Source organism: Lonchura striata, chromosome 3, assembly GCF_046129695.1.
Source record: "Lonchura striata isolate bLonStr1 chromosome 3, bLonStr1.mat, whole genome shotgun sequence".
Classification (NCBI taxonomy): Eukaryota; Metazoa; Chordata; class Aves; order Passeriformes; family Estrildidae; genus Lonchura; species Lonchura striata.
In genome coordinates, this window is record NC_134605.1 from 26798703 (window position 1) to 26823120 (window position 24418).

The 24418-nt window shown below is 43.7% G+C and overlaps 1 protein-coding gene across 4 annotated transcripts in view; it reads right to left on the reverse strand.

The window, feature by feature from the left end:
* Positions 1-251: 251 nt before the first annotated feature.
* CCDC85A (coiled-coil domain containing 85A) overlaps positions 252-24418 on the reverse strand; it is a 69274-nt gene continuing 45107 nt past the window's right edge. The window contains exons 3-5 of one of the 4 annotated variants that reach the window (XM_021527516.2): positions 17272-17348; positions 7780-7899; positions 252-2244 (exon numbers count right to left, since the gene is read on the reverse strand). In XM_021527516.2, coding sequence (XP_021383191.1) covers positions 2155-2244; positions 7780-7899; positions 17272-17348 — 287 coding nt within the window. In that variant the 3' untranslated portion in view covers positions 252-2154. Of the gene's footprint in view, positions 2245-7779; positions 7900-17271; positions 17349-24418 lie in introns of those variants that run through there. The other 3 variants (XM_021527517.2, XM_021527518.2, XM_021527519.2) reach the window with 3 other exon arrangements.

Here is a 24418-nt window from a genome sequence, read left to right on the forward strand (position 1 = left end):
GCTGAGGACTGAATGAATTGCACCTGGTCACAACCCCCCTGCATAGCTACCCATAGCTATTCCTTGTTTAGCACAAAACAGCAAAGCAACTTCACATTGCTGGGATTTTTTAAAGACACCTGGCAAGAAAATGAAGAAAAATCTACAGTGTGCTGATAATTTCTCAACCAAGCAGGAAACGTTTTCAATGGCTCCTGCCTGTAAGCCCAAGCAGCTCAGAGCTTCAGTGAGTAAAGGAGAGCAAACAAGGGTGGGATTCTATAATTTATTACTGTTGCTAAGATGAACACAATACTTGATACCCCATCGTATGCAGAACTGTAAAAAAATAGTTTTAATACAGTATCAAAATTTACACAAGTGTAGTGTCAAAAGACCAGTGTCCCTCACTTGGCCCCTGCACGTCCAGAGTTGAGGCACAAGTACAGGTGTTACAGCTCTTCATACATACAGAGAGATAGGAATACAACAATTGAAATTGAACTCTGCAAACAATATAGGGGAGAAAACAACCTAGGAAAAGAACAGATAGCTGTCTGGGCTGGGGGTTATATCAGAAACCACACAGGAGAGCAGTGGTTCAAAACAGAACACTGGAGTCTGCATTTTCAACTCAAGGAGAAGCAGTGAACAGGAATTTTCTCAAGAAAGCAACTCTGGATCAGAGGTCTTACATTGAATGGTACCAAGTGAAAATAACAACAGAAACCAACATAATTACTGCTGCAAATTAACACACTTTTTCTGAAGACAGATAGCAGATTTACATCATACTCCTATATAACAAAAGATTGTACAGCAACAGAGCTACATTTTACTGCAAATAGTCCACAGATACAGTCCAAGCTCAGTAAAACAGAAGTTCTGACTTTGGCTCAAATCTTAGTAACCAAGAACAAACCAGAAACCCAAGAATTGTTGCATTCCTATTTTTTAAAATTAATTTCTATTAGTGTTTTTGATACTCAGCTATGGTAAAAAGTTAAGCAACAGCATTCAGTCACAAGCCTGTTGCACATTCATACATGAAACTATCATTGCTTTAAGATATACACAAAATATCTATTGTTGTAATTCAATACACACAACTAGGATCATACATAGAGATAAAAATAAACTAAGCACATCTAGGGCGCCGTCTGGTCAAATCTCAGGCAATTTGAACTAGAGCTTTCTGCCTCACAATAATGAAAGACATGCTCTGAGGATAATAAAACCTTTTTCTTTGAAAGAACGCTACAGTGGCAAGAAAAGCTTTTTTTATAATGCAGTGCAATCTTTTAGATCCTTGTAGGCTCTTGTTAAACAAACCAGCATGTCTCTAAATTAAACAGTAGAAATTAGCATCCTGACAATTGGAATATAATTTCCAAAATAAATTCTAATGGAAATCCTGACTAGAGACCTGTAATAATGATGCCTAAGTATTCTGTTCATTAAAGGGCTGTTCATTAAACACCTTACACCTCTTCAGAAGATGTGCATCAAAGTGAATCAAAAAGAAAGCTATCTTAACTTTCATTTAGAAAGAAATTGTGGATCACTACAAGTACTGTAGTTATGCTACACTACCGGCTGGCTAGGACTTTATGATCTTTTAGCACCTCCAAAGGCAGGTACTCTACCAAAGCAAAAAAATCACCTGGAAATTGCCTAAGCACCATTAACAGATCCTTTACAGACTGAAGTGTGAGTTACTAACAAGCGACTTTCTCAAACCTGCGGAGACCAAAGGCACAGTTTATCAGTGTCTCTCCAGTCTGCTGAAAAACCTCTCTCAAATCCAGTGGAAAACTCATTCAGACCTATCAGAGATTCACTGTAATTAACCAAAATAAAACTTATTTCGCATAACGCCTGCAGAATCCCAAATATCTTTTGGTTAGGATGGCAATACCTCAGTGCTTCTAGGGGTGGAGTGTTGCAGTGAGGGTGCAGAGCTTCATTAGCTGGGATATTGGAACAGCAGGATTGGGGGACACTGCCACACAGCTCCCCACCAGACCCCTGTGCAGAACGTCCCCCCTTTCCAGCAGTCTCTTGCAGTGCAGATCCCCGTCGTCAGCTGGGAATTGCGGCAGACACAGGCAGTGCTTCCCCTCTCCTGGGCAGTTCAGACAGTGCTCTTCAGAGAGAGGATGTTCTCAGGGCTTCTTACATGGGTCCTTTGTACTGATTTCCTGACAAGTGTTGTCTAATTCCAGGGCACGACCCTGCAGCATCTCCAAGTTTCCTCCACACAACCTAGAGGAAGGGATGGAAAGAGAGCTCATTATTCTCAGTTAAGGAGCACTGGTGCTCCTATGGACATGCATCTGGAATGCCACAGCTCAGCCCACACACCATGCAGCACAGCTAGGACACAGGGCAGGGACACACAATAGGAGCAGAGACTGTCTCTCAAAGGACAAAACATTCCTTCTGAACACGGAAAGCACATGCTGCCAGGTAAAAATTATTAAAAACAGGAATACATGAACTGGCACATGCATCACTGGGATATTTTACACTCCACACACAAGACTGAGGGTATTTGCAGACCTCAATAGAAACTCTGTCCAACTAGTTCCCCAACATTGCAGAATGTGATTCAGAAGCACAAAGATCCATCCAGAGGTGTCTAAATGTCTCCAGTTTAAAACCCACAGAGCAGTTTTCTATTGCAAATGGTTTACTTGTTATCTTAAAATCAAGCAAGGCTTTAGAAGTGTTTAGTCCATTAGTTCTTCCTTGAGGTCAGAGCAATTTGTGCCTGCACTTGTGCTATACTTTGCTTAACACCCACATTACAATACTGGAATTAAATAGGCAGAGAAGTGATACCCCCCAACACCCAGGGAAGTATTTTATAATGATTTATAGAAATGTTGATAGAAAAGAAGCACAAGACCAGTAGCTTGTGTCATGTCCCCAGGCCTCCCAGGACCACTAGCGACAAGAATGGTGATTCCTATCAATTGTATCACAATTTCAGATTATTTTTTTGGTAACTGATACTAGATCACCCACTAATCTCCAGGAAAAGAGCAATATGACTGTCAAGGGACTTAAGAGCTGTTTTCCATTGTCATCATTCATTATTTGTATTTTACCAGTGCCTAAAGTCCAGCAGTGTACCGACTCTGCATTAGCTGGCACTGAATAAAAACAAAGGATCTGGATCCTGGGAAGTTGACATCCTGAAATGGTAGTTCCTGTAGCTGATGAGCAAAGGCAGAACAAACCCAAGGTCCTACTGTGATTCTGTGCAAGAGATGGGAAAATAACCCAGTTTTGCTGAGCTTTGGCTGAAGAAAACATGAGTTTAAGCATGAAAACCAGAAACACTTTAGACTGGAAGCAACATGGCTACAGTGCTAAAGCACAGGGCCAAACAAAGTCAAGTCTTTAAAGGGAACTGTCTTTTAATTCCAACGAGTGGGAATGACCCAAACACTGCAAACTTGTCATATGACCAAAGTGTTGCAGCCGGGAATCCCAAGTCACCATCATAAAAAACGTGTGTGTTCACTGAGCAGTGAAACACAGCATGAAAAATGGGGGTTCAGTGATACCTCCCAAATTGGGTGTCTGTGGCACAGCCAGGCTGGATTCTTTCCAACTTCTGGTTCTTGATCTTCCTAACTTAATACTTGCAAAGAGAAAGATCTCCTGGGCAGTTTTTGTGAGAAGGCACATTGTACCTAGCCATGACTTTCAACAATTTTTCTTCTCAGTAAATATTAAGACAATATTTACCATGCAGTTAATGCTGACACAGTAATAAACCAGGGGGTGACTCTTCCCAAAGTCCCTTGTCCCAGCTGAATGAGTAGCCCCTGATTGCTAGGAAGGGACAAACCCATACAAGAGAGCCCATGTCCTAAGCACAAGTGACAAGTTGGGGTCAAAATGTCACTCAAAAAAATCCCAAATTTCAGCAGAAACCTCACCTAAAGGACAGCTGTGAGCTTCACAGTGCAGCTACAGAGATTGCTTTTTAGCTTACTTCCAACACAGCTGAGTGCCAGGATGCAGGAATGTGCCTGGAAGCCAGGCAGGAACCTGCACCCAACTGCAGGTGTGACCCATCAGATCTGTTGGCTGCAGCAGCATTCCAGCCCTGTGGGACTCCATGAGCAGCAGGAAATACCCCTGGAATTCTCAGCTCCCTGAGCTCTCCTGCCCAGCTACACCCATAATCCAAACTGGTGTGTCCCACCTTCCCTTGGCCTCCCTTCCAAAGTGAATTGCAAGCAAAACTTCCCAGTAACCTGAGAAAATCATGAATAAAACCCCTCCAGACATTCCTGTACTTTGGAATTATCCATGCTCTCTAATACGCCATGAACTACCTCTAAACCTGCTGCCACATGTGGCTACATTCTCAAAAGGCATTACAAGCTTATAAATGCAAAGCAAAACCATTCCCAAATACATTGTTGATAAGGAGGCACCAATTCCATACCAGCACAATCATATATCACCACAAAATTCCCACAGAATGATTTACACATCTATATTTGCATTTTGCAATATTTTGGTACCAGATTGCATTTTGGTACCAGTCAAAACCACACTTCAAAATTCTGGAGCTCAAAGTGAAACTTGTCATCATTCCACTGTTTTCACAGGCAACACAATGCCATGGCAAATGTTTCCTGTGAAAAACCCACAGTGCATCAGGCTGCAGCTAAACACTGAGTTACAGCCTGGCAGGAATTGCAAGGAGAATGTAAAAGAAAAGAAACATTATAATCAGTTCATCACAAATCCCCTGTGCTTTTAATGTGGACTGGGTGGGTGTAAAAGACAAAACCAGAAAGGAAATAACCAACTATTTAAAAAGTATAACAATATATCAATAGTCAAATCAGGCACAGATTAGAAGAGTCAGAGGAAAAGGGAGCATTTCAATGCAGAGGGAGCATTTCAGCAGCAGAGCTTTGAATGGCTGGGGAACAAAGGGACAAGGTGGGATACAAGTATATATTTGAGATTTACACAAAGGAAGTGATAATGTCAAATTGAGCATTTTGGAAATGGCATTACTTACTTCACAAGAATTTTAATGGGTTTCTATTAAATATGTATAACTTCCAAACTGGGGTTTTATCCATAAATTGTGAATGAATATCATAGGCAGAAAAATACAAAATGGCCATTGTTCAGGTGGGGAAACTGAGGCTGTCAGACTTTATCACACTTGTCAAGTTTTATTCTTATGAAGGATAAATTCAGGTCAGCTGAGTCATACTGGACTTTATCCCAGATATATTATACACATAGATTTTTCTGATCAATACTAACCCATAGGTTACCACTACAGTATTCCTAATAAAACAGTAATTGCCTTACAGAAACAATAATTTACTTAATTTCCATATAAAATCTTCAAGGGTGTACTGTCAGCATTTAAACCAAGATTACTCTGCATCTTCAGGTGATTCCAGGCTCAATATGGAATAGAAAATTAAATACCTTAAACTTACCCTGCATGTTTTTCCAGCTGTCTGAGTGCAAAGCAAATCTGTATGGAGTACCACAAGCAGTTTGGTCAGATACAAGTGGCCCAGGCATGGGGACACACACATGGCAAATTCTTCCAACCATCCTGCCTGGCAGAGCATGTCATGGAAGACCCTTAGCCAACCAGCTGGGTGCCAAAGATCTGCTCTTGTTCCCCACTTCTTCCACCAGAAGGAGAATCGAGACAATTGTTTAATTTTTTTTCATTTTTTTTCAAAGCCAGGAAGACAACAGCAGTATTTTAACAACACCCTCCTCTGTTTCCTAATGGAAATGTCCCTTTAAAACATATTCCTGCTCTTCAGGTCTCTTGCTGTGCACAAGTGGTTGCACTAACAATGAGGTTTTATATCAGAGATTATTTCTTTATTGCAGGAATTCCAAGTTGCCAAATTAGTACAGAAAAGCAGGCTCCTGGTGCTGGCTGGTTCTTCCTCCTGCACTCGATTCTGCAGAGTGTGCATTCCCCAGAAAAGTGGGAACAAACCCATGTGTCCACCCTGGGAAACAGCAGGGTCTGCTCCCTGACTGCGAATGGGGAAGTCGGGCAGTCTGTGAGCTGACAGTTCACTCTTCATTTGGATACAACACTTCATTTATATCAATTGCTGCAGTACCGCCTAGTGAACTTAAAGCTCAGCTTTCACATCATATTGAACTAAACTCTGTGTATTTCTTATCAATCCATTTCAGCAAGCAAAGCATCAGCTGTTGTTCTAATATTTTGCTTACACAGACCAGCTGTTATTACAGGTTGTCAAAAGCACCTTGTTAAATGCTCTCTTCAGGGAAGAGCCTTTACCAAGGGGGATTTTAAGAGAACTACAAAAGGCTTTTTTCCATAATGACACATGATCTCTTGACAAAATTACCCAGCATAGCTTTATTTTCTAGGCAGCAGCAGGTGAAATATATGGAAGATGCAGAGAGGACCTGGAGCACTCTGACCCAGGCATTCCTTGGGAGCTGGGAAGGTTGTACAAGGGTGAGAATGGTGCATTCCTGGGCAGAGTGCTACTGCCAGGGACATGGCTGGGGTGGCCACCACAGAGGGGACATGACAGTGAGGGCACCAGGAGAGGGGCTGGGGTACTCTCTGTTGCCTCTCCCCTCTGGATGCCAGGAAAACAGGTGAGGTGGCTGCAGGAAGCGCTGCTGTGCCCGGGGGGTTGTGTTACAGGAAGGGATCTGATGGCTCTAAGTTGTGCTGGGTTCACTTGCATAAACCCATTTCCTCAGGCTCCACCAAGGAGAAGCCAGTGTCACCTAGCCTGAGGAGCACAATCACACTGTGCAGGAACTCAGATGTTCAGGTAAGTCAACAGCACTGCTGAGCTCAAAACCAGAGCAAATGTCTGCAGAAGTCCCTTCCAGAAAGAGGGCAAACCTCCCCCACCAAGTATGTCCCTCCAATACCTGTACGAGTGTGTAATAACACCCAATTAACCTGAAGCAGGTTAGAAATGAGTAAAGCACAGGAGAGAAGAGGTGATCAAAACCCCAAACAGCCACAACTGAGATAGCACTGGGAGAGAGGAATACACAGCCCTCACTCTGCTCAGCTCTCCCTCAGTTTTATTCCCCTCCAGAGGAACACCTACACCACTGGTGCCTGTGCTGCAGTGAGATAGTGAACTCAACCACTTGTCTCACGTCACCGCATAAACCTTGGAATCTTTAACACTTTCTAAGTTTCTTTAATTGCAACTATTTTTCTGCTGACAAAAAGGAGAACTTGAAACTTTACGCCTCTGGTTACTTGTGTCAACTGCTGTGTATCAATGCCATGCAGGCCTTTGCAATCCAGCCCTCACTTCAGAGTAAAACACATCTGTTCCCAAGGGAGTTTCAACACTGACCCTGGGATTGCAGTCTTTGCTATTTTTAACACAAATATACTGTGTGCTTTGGCTTTATCTCTGCATTAAAATCTTTCAGCACAGGTTACAGGAATCCCTTGTAGTCCACTGGAGCACAAACATGCATACTCAATGAAAGACTTCCTTATTCAGCAAAACACCACTTCCAGCCTCAAAGAAAAACTACAAATGTAACATGGAAAAGCAGCTACAGCTGGAATCAACACAGCTGAGATGGCTGGACCCCTCAGGAAACACATAGTCCACAGATGCAATGAGTGACAAACAAAACAACTCCACTCATGACAGTAACATCCTGGTGGTGCCCACAGGGATGTTGCCAGGACAATACACACGTGTTGAGGGACAGACAGGACGTTTTGCATGGACTGTACCAGAGGAGCAGCATTACCTTCAGAGCATTTACCACTGAGTCAGACTGCTGAGAGGCTGAGCCATGTCCACTGATGTTGGCTGGCTCGTTTGCAGAGCAGTGACTCCCCTCCGCCCCTCCTGGCATCCTAATGGCATCCTTCGCAAAAAATTAAACACTATTTAATACACAAAAAGCTTGATCACTGATTAAAACAGATGTCAGTTATTCGTTGTTCATTTGCAAAAGGCTGAGAAGTGCTGAAGGTGTGTGTTACTCCAAAGCCCCCCTTTCTCCGTTCCACAGTAACCCAGGGTCACTTGAGGCAGAGTGGGTGACACTGCTTAGTGTCACCCAAACGCTCTGGCCCTCAAGGGCGTCTCCCTGGAAAAATCAGGACATAGTAACAAAATTTCTTATATGTGTACATTGCCTCACAGAAGTGCTACAAAGTTTAGTGAGATAATTTCAACCTCAGTGTAAGGTTTTTAGGTCTAATTTTATCTCCGTAATTCTGGAGGTTGTTCCTTCAGCAGAACTCTTATTTTTGAACGTTGCTGCGAGGTTTGCAACACAAGCTGAGTGGCAGCCGACCAGGGAAGGAGTCAGGAGCTCCAGGCTGCCAGCTCCCTCCTTCCCTGCCTCCAGTTCCTCCAAGCAAGGCCATGGCCCCCTTGGCCTGAGAGATGTCAACTTGTCCCCAGCAGCGACAGCCTCAGGGGCTTTGTCCTCCCAGTGGACACCTGGAAGGGCTCTTCAAGACACTGCTAAAAAAACGCAAGCTACCTAAACTCTTCCAGCCCAGTCACCTCCAACTTTGCAGGATGTAAAGCATCTCCTGTAACCTGAGCAAGCAGGCGGCTCTGAAGAAATGCTAAAAATAGTCTTGCTGCATCAGTGGGCAGCAATGTGAGAGCTGCAGCTGTAGGGACTGCCCCAGCCCCGCTCCCACCCCGCCCTGCTCTTCCCTTTCATTCCTCATGTAGAACTTCGGGGTAAAAAAAAAAAAAAAAAAAGAAAAAGAAAAAGAGAGAGAGAAATACAAAGAAACAAAACGGTTCAAAGACCGAGGGAATAATGTAGCAGTAATTCCTGCTGGAATGTGTGGGAAATGCATTTCTGAAGGAAAAATAATGACAGTGGAAAAGTGGAAAGAGCCTCTGATGAGGATCAGTGCCCCATGTGCAGTCATTTGCCCTGCTGAGCAAGCACATAGTGCAGGGCAGAGATTTTGGGGGCTGTCTCTAATCTAAACAATAGGAAAAGATGAAGGTGAGTGTGGGAGAAAAAGGGCAAAGAGCAAAGACACGAGGCTGAACTTCACAGATCCAGTTTGCCTGAAAATTCATTGGAAAGTAACCCAGACCAAAGCTAGTTCCTAATGCTCTTGGGATATGCTAAGGCCACTGGAAGCAATAGTGCAGGCTCAGAGCAATACCAAGGGGCAGAGAGAACCCTCCCAGCCACCCAACACATCAACTTGACCCCCACAGTCATCTGGACTGGACCTCACATATCTTAAAAAAGCACTTAAAAAATTAAATACATTAAAAAGCACCAAACCCCAGAATGCTGCATATGCTAAACCCATAGAAAAGGTACATTAAGCCAGAATCTGAAACCTCATTTCATAGACAAATTTGTCCTCCTGCCAAGCACTGGATCCATGTAGCTCATTAGAGTGGGCACTAATGGATCTCATAACCAGGCTGACAAAGCAGCACACACTCAAGGCTGTGCAGGGCAGCATCCTGCAATCCTCCCAGCAAGGACTAGGAGCAGTTTGCTGTGAGGTATGGGAGGGGGTTTAGGACTTATTTTGCTTTGGGAAGGATTTATAGATCTGTTAGTGACTGGCCAGACTTAATGCTGTACTTTGAGAAAGGAAATTAAAGTTTAAGAAAAAGGGGTAATAAAGCAGATTGTAACAAGTCTGGGTTAGGATAAATTCAGTCTGTCAGCTTTGGAGCTTTTACCAATTAAAATATTCTGTTTCTTTACTAATTCCAGAGGCAGGAAATATTTTGGTCAGTTTTGAATGGAAAATAGAAATATTGCCATTAAAATGCAGAGAAAATGAGTACTGACTAGACATGTAAAGCCTCCTGAACACAATAAAATCCAAACCTCATGCAAGTGGTGCTGCTCTCAGAGTTCAAGCCTTCCTCCAGGCAGTTGTGTTCCACAGCCTCTTCCCTGCCAAATGTAGCACATTTTTGTCTCCTTTCATGAGAATGAGAAACTTGTGAACACAATGCTTCAAGCAGCCAGCACATACTGGTATGAGACTGAAAATTATTATTTCCCCTGTGGACATCTTTCTCCTTCCTTTCCCTGTCCTTGATAAGAGACATAAGTTTTCTTGAAAAAGTAAGGCAGATTTTGCAGCCCTGAAGGCCCTTCACCAGCTCAGGGATTTCTCATGCCAGGTGAGGCCACTCCACTGAGGTAGTAAAGCTTCTGCCTCCCTTGGAGGAAGCTTATTCCAGGGGATGAGGGGGATGCCTAGCCTGAGCATGGGCCCTATGAGCTGGAGACACTCCAGCATTGCTGTTAGGAGTTCCAGAGGCAGGGAAGCAAAGCAGAAGGAAAAGACATTTTGCCAAAGCATGGGGCCTTGGGGGACAAGGAACTGAGTTCTGCAGAGCCTCTGGCACAGCTGCTGCTTCCCAGAGAGAGCAGGGACACATTTCACCTTCCACCAAAACCTGCCCTTGGTGTCCTTGCACTGAGGCCCCTGTCACTGCCCAGCCCTGAGTACAACTGGATCCTGAACAGGACCTCGAGGATGGGAAGAACAATCTTCTCCCTTCCTCCTCCTCCCTAGCTCCACACAGCACCTGCATCTAGCCACTGGAAGCATATTCCCTGTGACAGATCTTTTCTTATCTGGTGACAAACAGTGAAAGTGGATCCAAATCAGACAGGAAGGATGAAGCCATAGCTCAGTAGTGTTGAAAGCTCTAAAAACTTTAAAAATCTGGAGTAATTGTGAACAAACAACTGTATAACATCAGCACCTGAGAAATCATTTACTTTTTTGCTCATCTCACACAACCAGCCTTCCCTACTGGCCCTGGCCAGCCCTTGTGCCCAAGCATAGCAGTGTGCACATGGCCTCTTCTGAGCCTACAGGGATCTGTGTGCAGGTCATCCCACTGCAGAGAGCAGATAAAACCCACACTATATCCCGTGTATGTCTTCCCACAAAGATCAGAATCCCTGAATGCAAAGATCCATTTGCTGTTAGATGTAAATCTACAAAATATCTAATGCCAAAACGTGACTCTTGTGAATAGAAAGAACAGGAAATCTGACTCAGCCCTGTAATATCACCTAAAAAAAGCCCAAATGAATGGAAATTTAGCATTTCACTCACACTAACTGCAAAATGTTACTACTCAGGCCATTTTCCCACAGTGCCAGAGGTAAACCCTGCCCTGTACCCTGGTCAGGGTCAGAATAAAGACCCCTGTGTGAAACAGGGTATTTTGTGATGGAGAGAATTAATCATGACCTTTTCTACTTAAGTCAGTAGAAAGTTCCATTTTTTCAGTCTGTATTGTTGAAAAGGACAGTCATGAATGAAAGCCACTGTAGTGCCCAGCCCAGTGTCCAGCTCAGTCCATAGGAGTCCATGTGCCAGCCCCTCCAGAGGTGCCTGGCACACAGGGAGAGCCAGGAAGGGAAAAGCAATCCATGGCTGCCTCAAGGACACTCACAGTCACACCATCAAAGCTTCCAAGAGAGCAGGATTTTCCTGCCTGCTGGGTACTGCTTGTTCACTCACCATCCAAGCCCTACCTCATTGTGCAGCAGCCTCTTATCCTAGAGGCAAGTGGTTTACTGGGAAGCAGATCCTTCCTGCTGGGTAGCTGCCACACCAGTTCAATCACTACCTGATTTTCAAAGCTTTTTTTCCTGATTTCCCCAGCCCTCATTTTCCCTGTACAGCTCAAAGCAAACACAGACAGTGTTTGTCAGCGTGTTTCAAACAGGCAGGAGAAAGGAAAACCAGAAAGCAATAACTGCAGCATGTTGCTCTGCTGGATTAATAACACACTAAAGAAAACAGTGACATTTTTTTAGGGAACATTCCTGTCAATTAAAATACCTAATCTTCAAACACTGCAGTTTTTCAGCTGTCCTCAAAGACCTCAGCAGAAACCTGCTGTCAAAATCCACACACTCTCACAGTGGGTTGGAGACAGACTCAGATTTTTGAGTGGCCAAAACCATTGCTGGCTTCGCCCCCTCAGAAACAGCCATTTCCAATAAGCCCTTCAGAAACCTCTTTTGATAATGAACAGGTAAGAGGAAAATGTTCTGGGCTGTGGCAGTTCCACACCTTGGAGGCTACACATGTAAAATCCAGATGATTCCATGGAGTCTACTAAAAAATCCCAAGGACAAAGTAATTCCAGACTTTTTGAGTAATAACTAGAAAAAAGCACTATCTGTCCTCTGAGAGCTGCAATTCTCTGTAGTCCAAGTTTTTCTTGAATTTGTGTCTTGGTAAGTTGAAGCTCATGAACTTGTGTCTTCCAGCACAACGGACACCCTGAGATAAAGGCTCTGCCCAGAACCTCAGCTGCTGGGAACTGGAGCCCTTTACTAATGGCCTATTAGTTACACTGGGGATGGGAGCACATGAAGGAACTGGGTGGGTGGATGCTCTTGATTCACTTTCTTTCAGCAAATATTTGATGACATAATTAGGAAACATCAGTTTGTTCAATGGCTTTTAATTACAGTTTGGTTGAAGGATTTCCTATTCTACATGCTAAGGAAGTCAGGAGAAAAACACTATGGGACTGCAAGTGACACAGATTTTAGGAAAAAGAACACTAACCAAACAGTTCCCATCTCTAATTAGATTTATAATTTATAAATGTCATGAAAAGGGAAAATATAAAACACAGACCTCAATGAAAGATTTTTGAAAGATTTGGAAGTGGGTTGAAATAAAATGTGATAATCTAATGGAAGGGGGAAGAAAGAAGGAAATGGAAATGTTGGAAGAGCTTAAAAATAAACTAATGTGTGCCAAAGAGTCACACCTGCCATTTTCCAGTTTAACATACCAGGACTGGCATGGACTAACAAGGATGCAAACCCCATAAAAAGGGGCCTGAATCAATAGTGTAAGTGAAATAAATACAGCAAAAAGAGATGGAAAAGGACCAAAAGCCTTGGAAAGGCAAGAATGAGGAAACAGAGGCAGGAGAGCCCAGATGAGAGGGAGCAGAAGGGCTTGAGTTGAGCCCAGCACCAGAACTGCCTCCTGGTCCAGGAGCTCACTCCCTGCATTCCAGCTCCAGTCCCCCTGGCACTTTGTCTGCAGCATCCTGGCAATGTTTTCCCTCCCCTTCACTGAAAGGGAAAGCTGAATTGCAAGGACAAAGAGCTGGAAGGGGAAAAGTCTCCTCCTTCTCCCATGAAACAAATAAGAACTGAAGCAATTTAAATTGGGTGACTTGCCAAGTTTGTCTTTTGCAAATGCACTCACTGTCATTATATGACAGATGTCCACATTCCCAGAGCATTTCAGCTGAGCTGATCAGCCCTGAAATACCACCCCTACAAAAACTCAGGGATATCTTCAGCTAATTGACATGTGGATGCCAGATCCTGCTCTGGCTTCCCCCAGCAAAAGACATAGGGAGCAGTTATGCACCACAGCGAGTCTGGGAAAACACTCCTCTTTCCAGGCCTCTGAAGATACTCACTGACATAACAGGGCTGTCACAGCTCAGGGTGCTGCAACTGGGATCCAAATCTAATCTTTGATCCCTAAATATTTTATTAATTATCTCTGAGCATCTTCATTACAACAGAATAGGTGTTATGTCCTGATGTAGCGGACCAGTGTGATAAGATCTGAATGGTAGAGGAAGATTTAGGGTTTTATTAACAGGAAGGCTTTAGGGATGGCTTCCCAGTTCTCAGCCCTGCAGCTCAGTGTAAATGGGATACATATTCAAGAAGGAAGAAAAAATGCCCTGTCCACCCTGTTCTGCTGATGGGGAGGAGATAGAGAAAATCAGGAGTAAAGCTGAGCCAGGGAAGTAGGGAGCAGTGAGGGGAAAGTGTTTTAAGATTTAGTTTCTATTTCTCATTATCCTACTCTGATTAGAGTGGCAATGAATTAAATGAATTTCTCCAGGCCAAGTCTGTTCTGCCCATGACAGTAACTGGGGAGTGATCTGTCCCTGTCCTTATCTCAACCCATGAGCCTTCCACTGTGTTTTTCCCCTGACCAGCTGAGGAAGGGACTGATGGAGCAGCTTTTGGGGGGGCACCTAGCCTCCAGCCAGGGTCAACATGCTGTAGGTGGTTAGAGCATTGCTGATGCTGCATTTTCCCTTTTCAACGTCAGCTGCACAGCCCGATTCCCAGTGGTGCTGAAGTTCCATGTGTGTTTTCAGTCAGCAGAAGGCACTGCCAGAGCTCATGTGTTGCTCCTGCCTCAGCCCCACTGGGAGCTACTCTGGCCTGAACTCCATCCAGCTAACCAGAAACGTTCTTGCTCAAGCCCTGCAGCCCCCAGGCCCTGCTGTCCACAGCCTTGCCCACAGGAGTGTTTCAGGGGCACCACTGCAAGCTGCTCACCCCTTGGCCTGACCACAGCCAGCACAGTCTGGCATTCCCAATAGAAGACCCAGCTGCATGCCATAAATCTTGAAAAGTAACTGCTTTCTTGTTCAAAAGTCCTGTTTGTGGCCAGAAACTGAAAGGGTCTGGATCATATCTTGTTATTGGAGAGAAGGAAAACAGAACATCAACAGCAAAAGAACAGCTCTCACCAAAACTGCAACTTACGGCTCCTTGTACTCTGAAACCCCCTCCGATGCTCTGAACCACCTTCTCAACCACTGTGCAGCACAGCAAGAGACATTAACAGGCTTAAGTGAATATTCCCATTTTTACACCTTTTCTATTACCTGGTCAAACTAAAATATTGACTCAGCGATGGTACTGCAATTCCCCTGACAAAGCAGCCCTTTGGTACAGCAGAGAGAGCTGAAACTCAGGTTCCATTTGAACAGCAATGGCAGCACTTAAAACCATTTGCTTTGGAAATGGCCTTGCCCCTAAATATTAATAAAATCTTTACATTAGAGGTCTGTGGGGTTTTGAAAAGAAAACTAATACATATGGAGAGAGACAAACAAAGCAAAAGAAATTAGAAAAGAACCACATCTAAGTGAAAGAGGAACAGAATGATTTGTCTGGAGAGGTGTCAACAAATGTGTCAGTGCATTTCCATGAGTGACACATAAGCAGAAAAGGGGGAGAAGAAAGGACCTTGAAAGCAGAAAGGGAAAAGAAGGAAAGCATGGCAGGAGGAGAGAAAAAAGCCTGAGACAAGGCCAGGGCTCTTCAGCAGAGACAGCAGAGGTTCCACACTCATGAATGTGAGTTCTCACCTCCCTCCTAAGTGCCAAACCCTCCCAGTCCTCCAGCACCCCATCAGAGAGGGACTATGCAAAAGCAAAAGCAAAAGGCATCTCTCACAGAGGCAGTCCTGAAATTTTAAGGCAGTACACTGTAACTAATAAGAGCCGTGCCAAAAACCTTCATCAGTTGTGGAGCTTGTTGTAAATTTTCAGTTTATTTGTCAAAAGCACTTGGCTTGGCTTCATGCCCAACAAACTCCCATTCCTCCCATTAAATGGAATGAGTTTATGCATTTCCATCCTGCATCCTTCTCTTTGTGACAGGACCTGATCACCACTGAGGTGAGCATGTGCAAGGTGGGACCCACAGGAATAACAAACCTCCAAAACAAGCTCAGGCAATTGTAACACTGAGGTGATGAGAGCAAAGTCAGAATAAGCTTGGTGTCTACACTTCCTTCCTCTTCCCAAAGCCATGACTTCAACCAGGAGGAAAAGTAAAATATGTCAGGAAATGTGAACTCTTGCCACTCATTAAGTCTTACAATGAATACCCAGAGATATGAGGAGGTTTTTCTGAACTCTACCACAGAGCCTTGTGCCAACAGAACCACACATAAGACAAACTGACCTGACTATTGAAAACAAAAAGTAGTTTCCAGGCTTCTTCACCTCACTCTTCCCCTTCAAAACCCTACACCCAGCATATTTTGTTCCAATAGTTTTTGCAAGAGCTACAGGCTTAGGTGCCAGGCTGGTTTTACAGGGACTACTCTCTGGTTTGGCACCCAGTCAAGGTATTTTCTCTGAACCCAATGCACACAGGGTGGGTTTTCCAGGCTTTGGTAAGATTTGGGAATGCTTTTTGTGCGTTCTGCCTCCGCACCTCAAACCCAGACAAATCAAACATAAAACACAAGGACACATCTAAAGATTTGGAAGATGTGGCCCATGAAGAATGTTCTGCACAATTTATCTTCCATTGTTGTTCCAGACCCAATACAAACCACACAGTATTTTTGGGTGGGTTTGCTAACATTGCCCTGAACTTCATTCTTGAAAAGAAAATAATATTAGTTATCACTGAGGATCAAACTTTGTCTTTCCTACTGAAAATTGTTTACATGTTAATAAGTAGACATTTCCTGCTGTCCTTCTTTTCCAGATCCAAAAATTAGGGTAGAGAGAAGCAAAGTGCCCAAGGTCACCAAGCAAAGAGTTGTAGAGGCCCTTCCAGCTGTCATATGAAAGGTGTGGGGAAAAGCCACCACACTTTACTTAAAATCTGCCTTAGGAAAAGGGCAACAAATCTGAGCCAGCAGATTTTACTTCTTACTACATCACTGTTACCTTGGATTTTACAGTCAAACAATGGTATTAAGTCCAACAAAGTGCACTTTTCCTCGTCAGACCAAAGACTAGTGTTAAATTTAAACAAAATCCAACTTCTTTTCTTTTCCAGTGGGCAACTTCATTTGAAGATCTGTTTTTTCTAAGGATTTTTCTAAAGGTTTTTCTAAGGACTATTTAATGAAATATAATAGAAATACATTCTAGTAGGTAGGTATGTGTATATATGAAGATTACAAGTGTCTTTGATTTTTTGTACAAGACTTTTAAACTTTTCATTCTTGTGAATGTGTTAGGAAAACTTTTAACATCATATTTTCTTTATTTATTCAATTGATTTTCAGTCTTGCATTAATGTAGCTAATATAGTCCTTAAAGTATTAAAAATAATATAACCCAATTATTACTTATAATGTTTGTACTTTTAGAGCAAAATATTTTCATTAACTATAAAAAGTAGTTGATATTTTAACAAGAACCACTTGGAATAAAACCAGAATGCAAGGGGTCAGTTCACTGTGATTCCCAACCCATTGATTAATTAATTAATTAATTAGAAGTAGCAGTTTCCAGGAAATTTTTCTTAACAAGGTATCACAGCCTGCAAAGGAAAAAAATTAATGAAAGCATTGTCACAGCCTTAAACGAATCCCCTGCTCAAATATAGCATGATGAGCAAACAGATGTGAGAGCCTTTGGTTATGTGAGTGTTCAAATGCAGAAAGGACAAGGGCTGCTGGTCCCTCTGCAGCCTGGGCACTCCCGCGGGGCTGGCACCCACCTGGGGCAGCATGCGATTTTCCTCCTCCAGCTGTCTTACTCTGGCCTCCAGCTGCCTAACATAGGACAAGGTTGATTCTAAAAAATCAAACAGAAAAAAACTTGTATTATCCACAGAGATCTGCTTGTGTTTACTAGTGCCAGAGCCTTCACTACATTCTCACTTGTACTTACAGCAGACCACCTCTCTCAAATATCCATGGAACATCCCACTCCGCTCCTCCCAGGGCAGATCAAAAAATACTGATCCTGGAACTGATCAATTCCTTGTTGCTTGTGATTCTGCACCTTAAGGTGGCCCTTTCTGAGGCCCAAGGAATCTCACAGAAAGACAACGCAGGCTTGAGTTCTTCCAACCCACCCCCACCTGGAAACGGTCCATGCAGATAACACAATATCCCACAGGGTCAGCACTGCGGAGCCCAGGGAGACCAGATGGTGCCATGCGGGCACCCGGGGTCAGAGGCACCCCTCACACAGTCCCGGGGCTCTGGGGCACACACAGCTTCCCCGGGCACCCTGCAGCTCCTGGGCTCCCCCCCAGCTCCTGCCAGGCCGTGCTGCCACAGCTGGGGCTGGGCTGGGAAGCAGCTGTGTGTCCCCAGGGCCTGGGAGGTTCCCAGATGGTTGACAGCAGGACCTGCCGGGGCACAGTGCAGCTCTCAGTGTGTTCTCCTCTCCCCCACAGGCCAGGGACTACCCTGCTCTGCCCTCAAAACTTTGCACAAAGAGCAAACCCTGCTTGCTCTGCTCACCAGGCACTTGCTGACCTCCACAAGGGCAACCTTTGGTGCACTGTGAAGAACATGAGTCACTTCCAGCCCTCTCCCAAGAACTTGACATAAGAGGAGATCCCTAATCCGACACTAAAAGCTCCCACAAGCTTTACCATCAGACATTTCTTGGGTCACTTAGAAGTGCTGCTCTCAAAGTCCTGGATCTAAGAGAGACACATGTCTAGGAATGTAGCACTCAAGTGTAAGAAAAAAGGTGCAGAAAAACTGCTGTGACTCTTGCACCTCTTTGTATGTAGGTGGAATTCTTCATGTACTCATTCCTGACTCAGTGATCCCCTCAACTTCCTCTAAGATGTCAATTCCCATCACACATTTGTACTCACATTGCCATGTAATTAGCAAAATTGATGATTGATGGTATGAAATCCATGGGTATCGGGGCAGTGCTGATGGCTGATACAGCCCTTCAAAGCTGCATTGGCAGCACAGCTGGTTTAAATTGACAGATTGATTTGGGCATGAATTTCCTCTGATAGCTCAACACTACTGCAGCCTGCCCGTAAAATAAGGGAAATAAGGTGTCACTTACTGCTCTTACATGACTGCAATAGGCTAAAACATACATGGGAATTTACACAACATGAAGACAACAAACAGTAATTTGTCAAAGATGATTAATGCCCGGCCAGGCACTGGATTAAAAATAGCCTTGTGCAATAAAAGAGGAAGAGGTAATCTGAGGTTCTGCATGCTCTGCTGCATGAGGATTTTCATAGTTAGTGATGGGTGCATCTCTGGAGAGCTGCTGAGCCTGGCTCAGATGAGCACTTAGGAGGTGAACAGCTCATTCAATTAACTCCCTACGACAGGGACCCTCCCACCAAATCAGTTCCTTCCCAGCACAGGCACTCCTGGGAAGAGCTGCGGGAGCTCCCTCACCATCACAGCTGTTAGCACAGGCAACAGCCCCTAGCACATCCTAACCCCTCCCTCTACTGTTTTCTATGTGAGATGGCTCCTGAGCACCCATCCTGTCAGAGGGACTGGATCAGGATCTCCCTCTGGCACTGGCCAGCTCTAAATTCCTTGGTTACAAGTTCACTGCTGTGTCAGTGTGGGTTTGGACTTCATGCTCGAGTCCAACTTCCCAGCTGTGCCCACCAGTTCCCTCCATGTGAGTTCCCCTCTGGATTCTCTTCAGCTCCAGGCCTTCTGTGATTTCCTGGCTGAGCATTCCTTATCTCCTCAGACAACACACACCTCTTATTAGTTTTATTCCTTCACTCGTCTGTTGGGAGTCCAGAGCAGAGATCCCTGCTGCTTCAAATCACACAACTCTTCCTCAGTTCTCAACTCCCCAATGCCAGCTCCTATCAGCTGAGGATTTGGTCTGGAATCTCTGTGCTTCTTAACCCTTCCAAAGTGTGAAACAGTTACTTAAATCTCCTCTTGTAATCTGATTAAAAGCAAAAATCAGGTCATCTACCAAAGGCTTGAGCAAGCAAATCCTAATATATGTGAGTCTTCTTGACACATAGACTAGACACATATATATTTCAGGATCTGTTAATATATTTATGCTGGGATGTTATGAGCTTAGAGGAAAAAAAGTCAGTCAAGGACATAGCAGATGGAGAAATTGAAAACACATGAAGTGAAACATTGTCCACAAACTTTCAAAAAACCCAACCAAACAAAAGTTGCACTAAAAGTGTTTATGAGAAGACCTGTATGATCCATCTCTTCTGCCCTGGAACAACCTGTACAAACAGGACAGTCACTGGCTCATATCTTTACTGCCAGATTTGACTCCTCTGGGATTTCCAGATTTCCACTCCTTCCCATCTCCCTTTGTAAGACATTGCTAAGGATGTAACAATTTGGGAAAATTCCCATTCTCAGGAATGGGTTACCACCAAATGAGCTTCCTTCCTTGAGCTTCCTGTGCTCTTAACATCATTAAGGACATGATCAACATGCAGTGCTTCATTTCAGGGCTGAAATAAAACTATTTTCTGAACTATTAGAAAAATATCTTCCTCTTAGGGAAATTCAGTGACAATTCACCCTCTCTCCACATCTGTCACTCTAACATGTTGTAAGACAACACCAATATTTACGTAGCTTTTGACATCTTTTTCTTTTGACATCCACACTCTTGAAGAAAGGAGATATTTGGGGGTCATGTCAAACTTTATCAGACACATTGCTGCCAAAGGCATATTTGTGCATTGGCTTCATCCATTTTTATATGACTGTGTTTGGTCTCAGTCTAGCAAGGAATGCATAATATACTTTAAGCCACATTATCCTCTGCTGTTTTAGAATGGGCAAGGATGTAATGTAATTCAGATAGTTTCCTTTTTCTTCCTGTGTTTGTCTTGGTTCTGTTGGTTTTTTGGGTTTTTTTATTTTTTGAGGCTTAAAACTCACAGGCAGCTGTGGGACTGCACTGGAGAAGATCTTAAAGTCTGAGATCCTCTATACACTTACTAGATCCCTGGAAAAGGGATAAGAACCCCACAGAAGGCAAAACCCCAGAGGTTCAACCTACTTTTCTACTTGTCATAGGAACTGGAGTAACAAGCTAAGTACAGCAGGTGGAAGGGATTTTATCCAAGGGATTTTATCCAGAGGAGTATTTGAGGGAAAGACAGAATGGGAGACCCAAGAGCTGGACAGAAGGCTGTTCTGAAGTAGTCCTCACATCCTCATGGCCAGAAAATGGAAAAAACATGATTTGGTGATAATGCAAAATTCACCTGGATTCTGTTTTCACAGCACATCCTGCTTTGGTATTCATGTTCCTAAAGGAGGTCTCCAGAATCCTTGGGGCACATTTTTAAATACTGAGAGTATAAATGAGGGAAACTGCCAAAAAGTTACCTGGGCAAAGGATTCAGCGTGTTGGGTGTAGGGATACTTTGATGTGTGGCAACAAGAGTTTGGTTGAGGTACATTCAACTTCAACAAACTCCCTTTGTTATGGTGCTCTTCCAAAGCCACAGAATTCATTAGGTTGGAAAAGACCTTTAAGATTCCTGCACTGTGCTGGGAGGAATTTAATAATTGCACATCAAATCAGATTTTGGTCATTCAAATCCACACCCAGCACACTGCAGTGACAATTAAATAATTTTTTAATAAATGGGAAATGAAAACCAAGGTTGTGCAAGGGGTACTCTAAACCCTCCTGTAACTAACTGGTGGCTCCACACATTTAGGAAAGGGTTTCTCTACTAACTGCGGAACAGATTCAATGACATGCAAAGCATCTCCCTGTCCTAGAATTCCTAGTCATCTGATTTAATTGCCTCAATATTAATATTCATGACTGAGACATGCTATCACTGCAATCCACCCCCTTTCAGCTACCTTGTTTGGATATAAAAAAATCAAATGGCACTATTGGATTTACACTCTCAATTTACATCCCTTGCACTCAGAGCTGGCACTGGCAGCATCCACCTCCTCAGGGCAGGGTCAGAAGACCTCCCAAGGTCATTTTTAGCCCTGTCTCCTGTGATTTTCTATTAGGGCTGTACATCTTACATAACATCCCTTACTGAAGAAGTGCTGGAAAACTTTTTTTTAGAGTGCAGCCTAATTCGCCCACAACGCAGCGACACTGGGATTAGTGATATCATGTAGAAAGAAAGACATCTGCCCAAGGCAGGATTTTATTAAGCTCACCAAAATGTTTAGGAGCTATTTATGACAAAGACACATACTCCCAGGAAGTTTTGGGACAGTGAGCACCGTGGCACTAAGACAGGGTTTGCATTTCTCAGTCTTGATGTTGTCTGAAATTCTCCAGCCCCAAGATCAGATTCCTTGTGATTATGGATCCAGCAATTCTTGACTTCTCCCAGTAATTAAAAATATCATTAACTAAGCTGAGCTATTTCACCAAATGTCAAAACTGAATCCTAGGAAAGGGAAAAGCTGGCACATCCTGGTTCAAATATCCACAATGCAGTGGCAACCGGACACTTCTCAGGCATCACGTGCCATGTTTCCCCTTTTCAGCACACATTACACACAGACAGGTGCTAATTACCTCTGTAATCAGAGAATTTTATTCAGATTTCACAAAAAATAGTGTGTTTTCTCAGGTGCACCAGCTTTTAATCACAGATTAACTATTTATTAGAAGAAAGCATACGCTCCTTATCTTAAGGCAGCCTTTGCCATGCCTTTACCAATTCAGTGATGGGGTCTGACTCAGATTCCAAGGCATTTGCATTTGCCTGGGTTTAGGTGCCACGTGGATCAGGCAGTTTAGTGAGCAGGTCTGGGCTGACTGTGCACACACATCCCTGTGGTGAAGCTCTCCCAAGGCTTTGCTTCTTCCCAAGGTCACCAAGGAATGCCCCAGGTCACCCAAATGCTGCCTGTGATACAACTTACTAGACATGTAATGTTGGCTTCCACTTAAGAATGTTACTGATTTAGACTGGAGGTTTTGTTGCATATTTTGCTTTAGGTGCAACAAAATTTCCAGATTAATTTATCTGGAAAAAAAATTGCTTAAAAAAAATTTAAAAAAGGTTTTAAAACCTTGCATGGAGAATAAAAGATTCAACTACAGGAGCACCTAAAAATTATCTCAGATGTCAGCTGAGGCAATGCTCTTGCTAACAGTTGGATAACACTGTCACACTAATGGGCTGCTGAAACACTAACCTTGCTTTGTTTGGGGTTTTTTGGTGCTAGAGGTGACAAAAGCAAGGCTTTTGTTGCCATCCTGTTTGATACTCTGTTAGCTCCCCTTCAGCCTGTACTAAACACATTTGGCACAGTATTGATGGAAACAGAAAATCAAACCCATTACGCTGTTGCTGAAGCCTTTCCCACTGGCTGTCAGCCTGTTTTGGTATTGACTGGCTGTGGTTTATGATGGGTAAAATCTTTATTGGTTCCATTAACTCAACACTCGGGTTTGTCCCTGTGCCACTGGACTCTCCTGGGCTCATTAGGAATGTCCCCAAGAGCAGGCACAGCCCCTGGACTGGAAACACAACAGAGGAAAGGGGGATGGATGTTCAGCAGGCTCCTGCACAAAATCCATTGGAAGGCTGGAAAAGGCACCAGCTGAGAACAGCTTTGCTTAGGGAAGGGAGATGACGTACTCATTCCTCCCTCCAGCCCAGTGTCTTCATCTGCTTCCTTTCCCAAGCCAGGTTATTCTCAGGCTTGTCTTTTCCAGCTTTCCACCTGATTTCACACAGGAATCTCAACCTCACACTGGTGCCTCCCGGTTACATGAAATTGCATATTTTAAGTGTCCCTTGCTGAAAAAGCCCTGGATCCTCAGCAAATCTGGCCACTGAAAAACCACTGTATCCACAGAGCCACCTCTAGCTTTTCCCAGTTCTGCTGTGCCTTTGTTAAATTAACATTTACAGGAGAAAATGAAAAAAATACTATAAATTAAAATACAAAGCATCCCAGCAACAGCATGATTTGTCTAAAAAACAGGGTCAAACTGACTGAGACACCAAACACATGCACTAAAGATCACTCACAATCCCCACAACTCCCTACAGATGCTCACAGCCACTTTTCTTAGCTCATAAAATTGTATTTCACAAGCTCCAATCATCAGATGTTGAAGAGACATAGTTTAGAAAAGTTAGTTTAGGTGATAATTTTATTATTGATACAGGAATTTCAAGTTAAAAATACATTGGCTTCCACCTGGCAAACTACAGCTTAGGCCAAACCTGAAAACCACATCTCCAGGAATTCTGAATCAGACAAAACCTCTCAGTCATTTTTATGCTCATCTAATGCCTTGTTAGGAGGCAGTTATCCAACCTGTAAACTCCTCTTTTATGAGTTTCTGGCTGTGTGACTCAATCCCAAATTCAAATGAGGTTCCTGAGAGTACAGAAATAGAAGCTCTCACATTACTGAAACCATTGAACCATTGAACATCTTGCTACAACTACAAAAGAGATGCAAAAACTCACAACAAAGATCAATAGCAACCTAAGTATGTGGGGAACAGCCAATCCACAACTCTTCCTCCTCCCCCTGCCAGTGAAACCACCAGTCTCTGGTCTTTATATGGGATAAATTTGGATGGAGAGGCAGGGGCTCCAAGAGATGTTTGGGCAGCAGGCAGTGCCAGGAAAGCAAGAGGGGCAGCAGGGCCACTCTCTCAGGCTTTGTTTCCAGCTCCTTTCCTCACTTGTGATTCTGCTGATGCTTCATTCCCTGCAACAGGAGCATCCTGCATGAACTGTGGTGTGCACACAGCATCCAAAGCCTCCTGTAAATACAGCAGGAAAAATTACAAAACCAGTAAGCATTCAAGCAAAAAAGCAGCAAGATGTGTATGATCATCCAGCTCTATGAGGAGCAATGAGAAGCATTCTCATGAGCAGGCAAGGGCAGAAGCTGGGG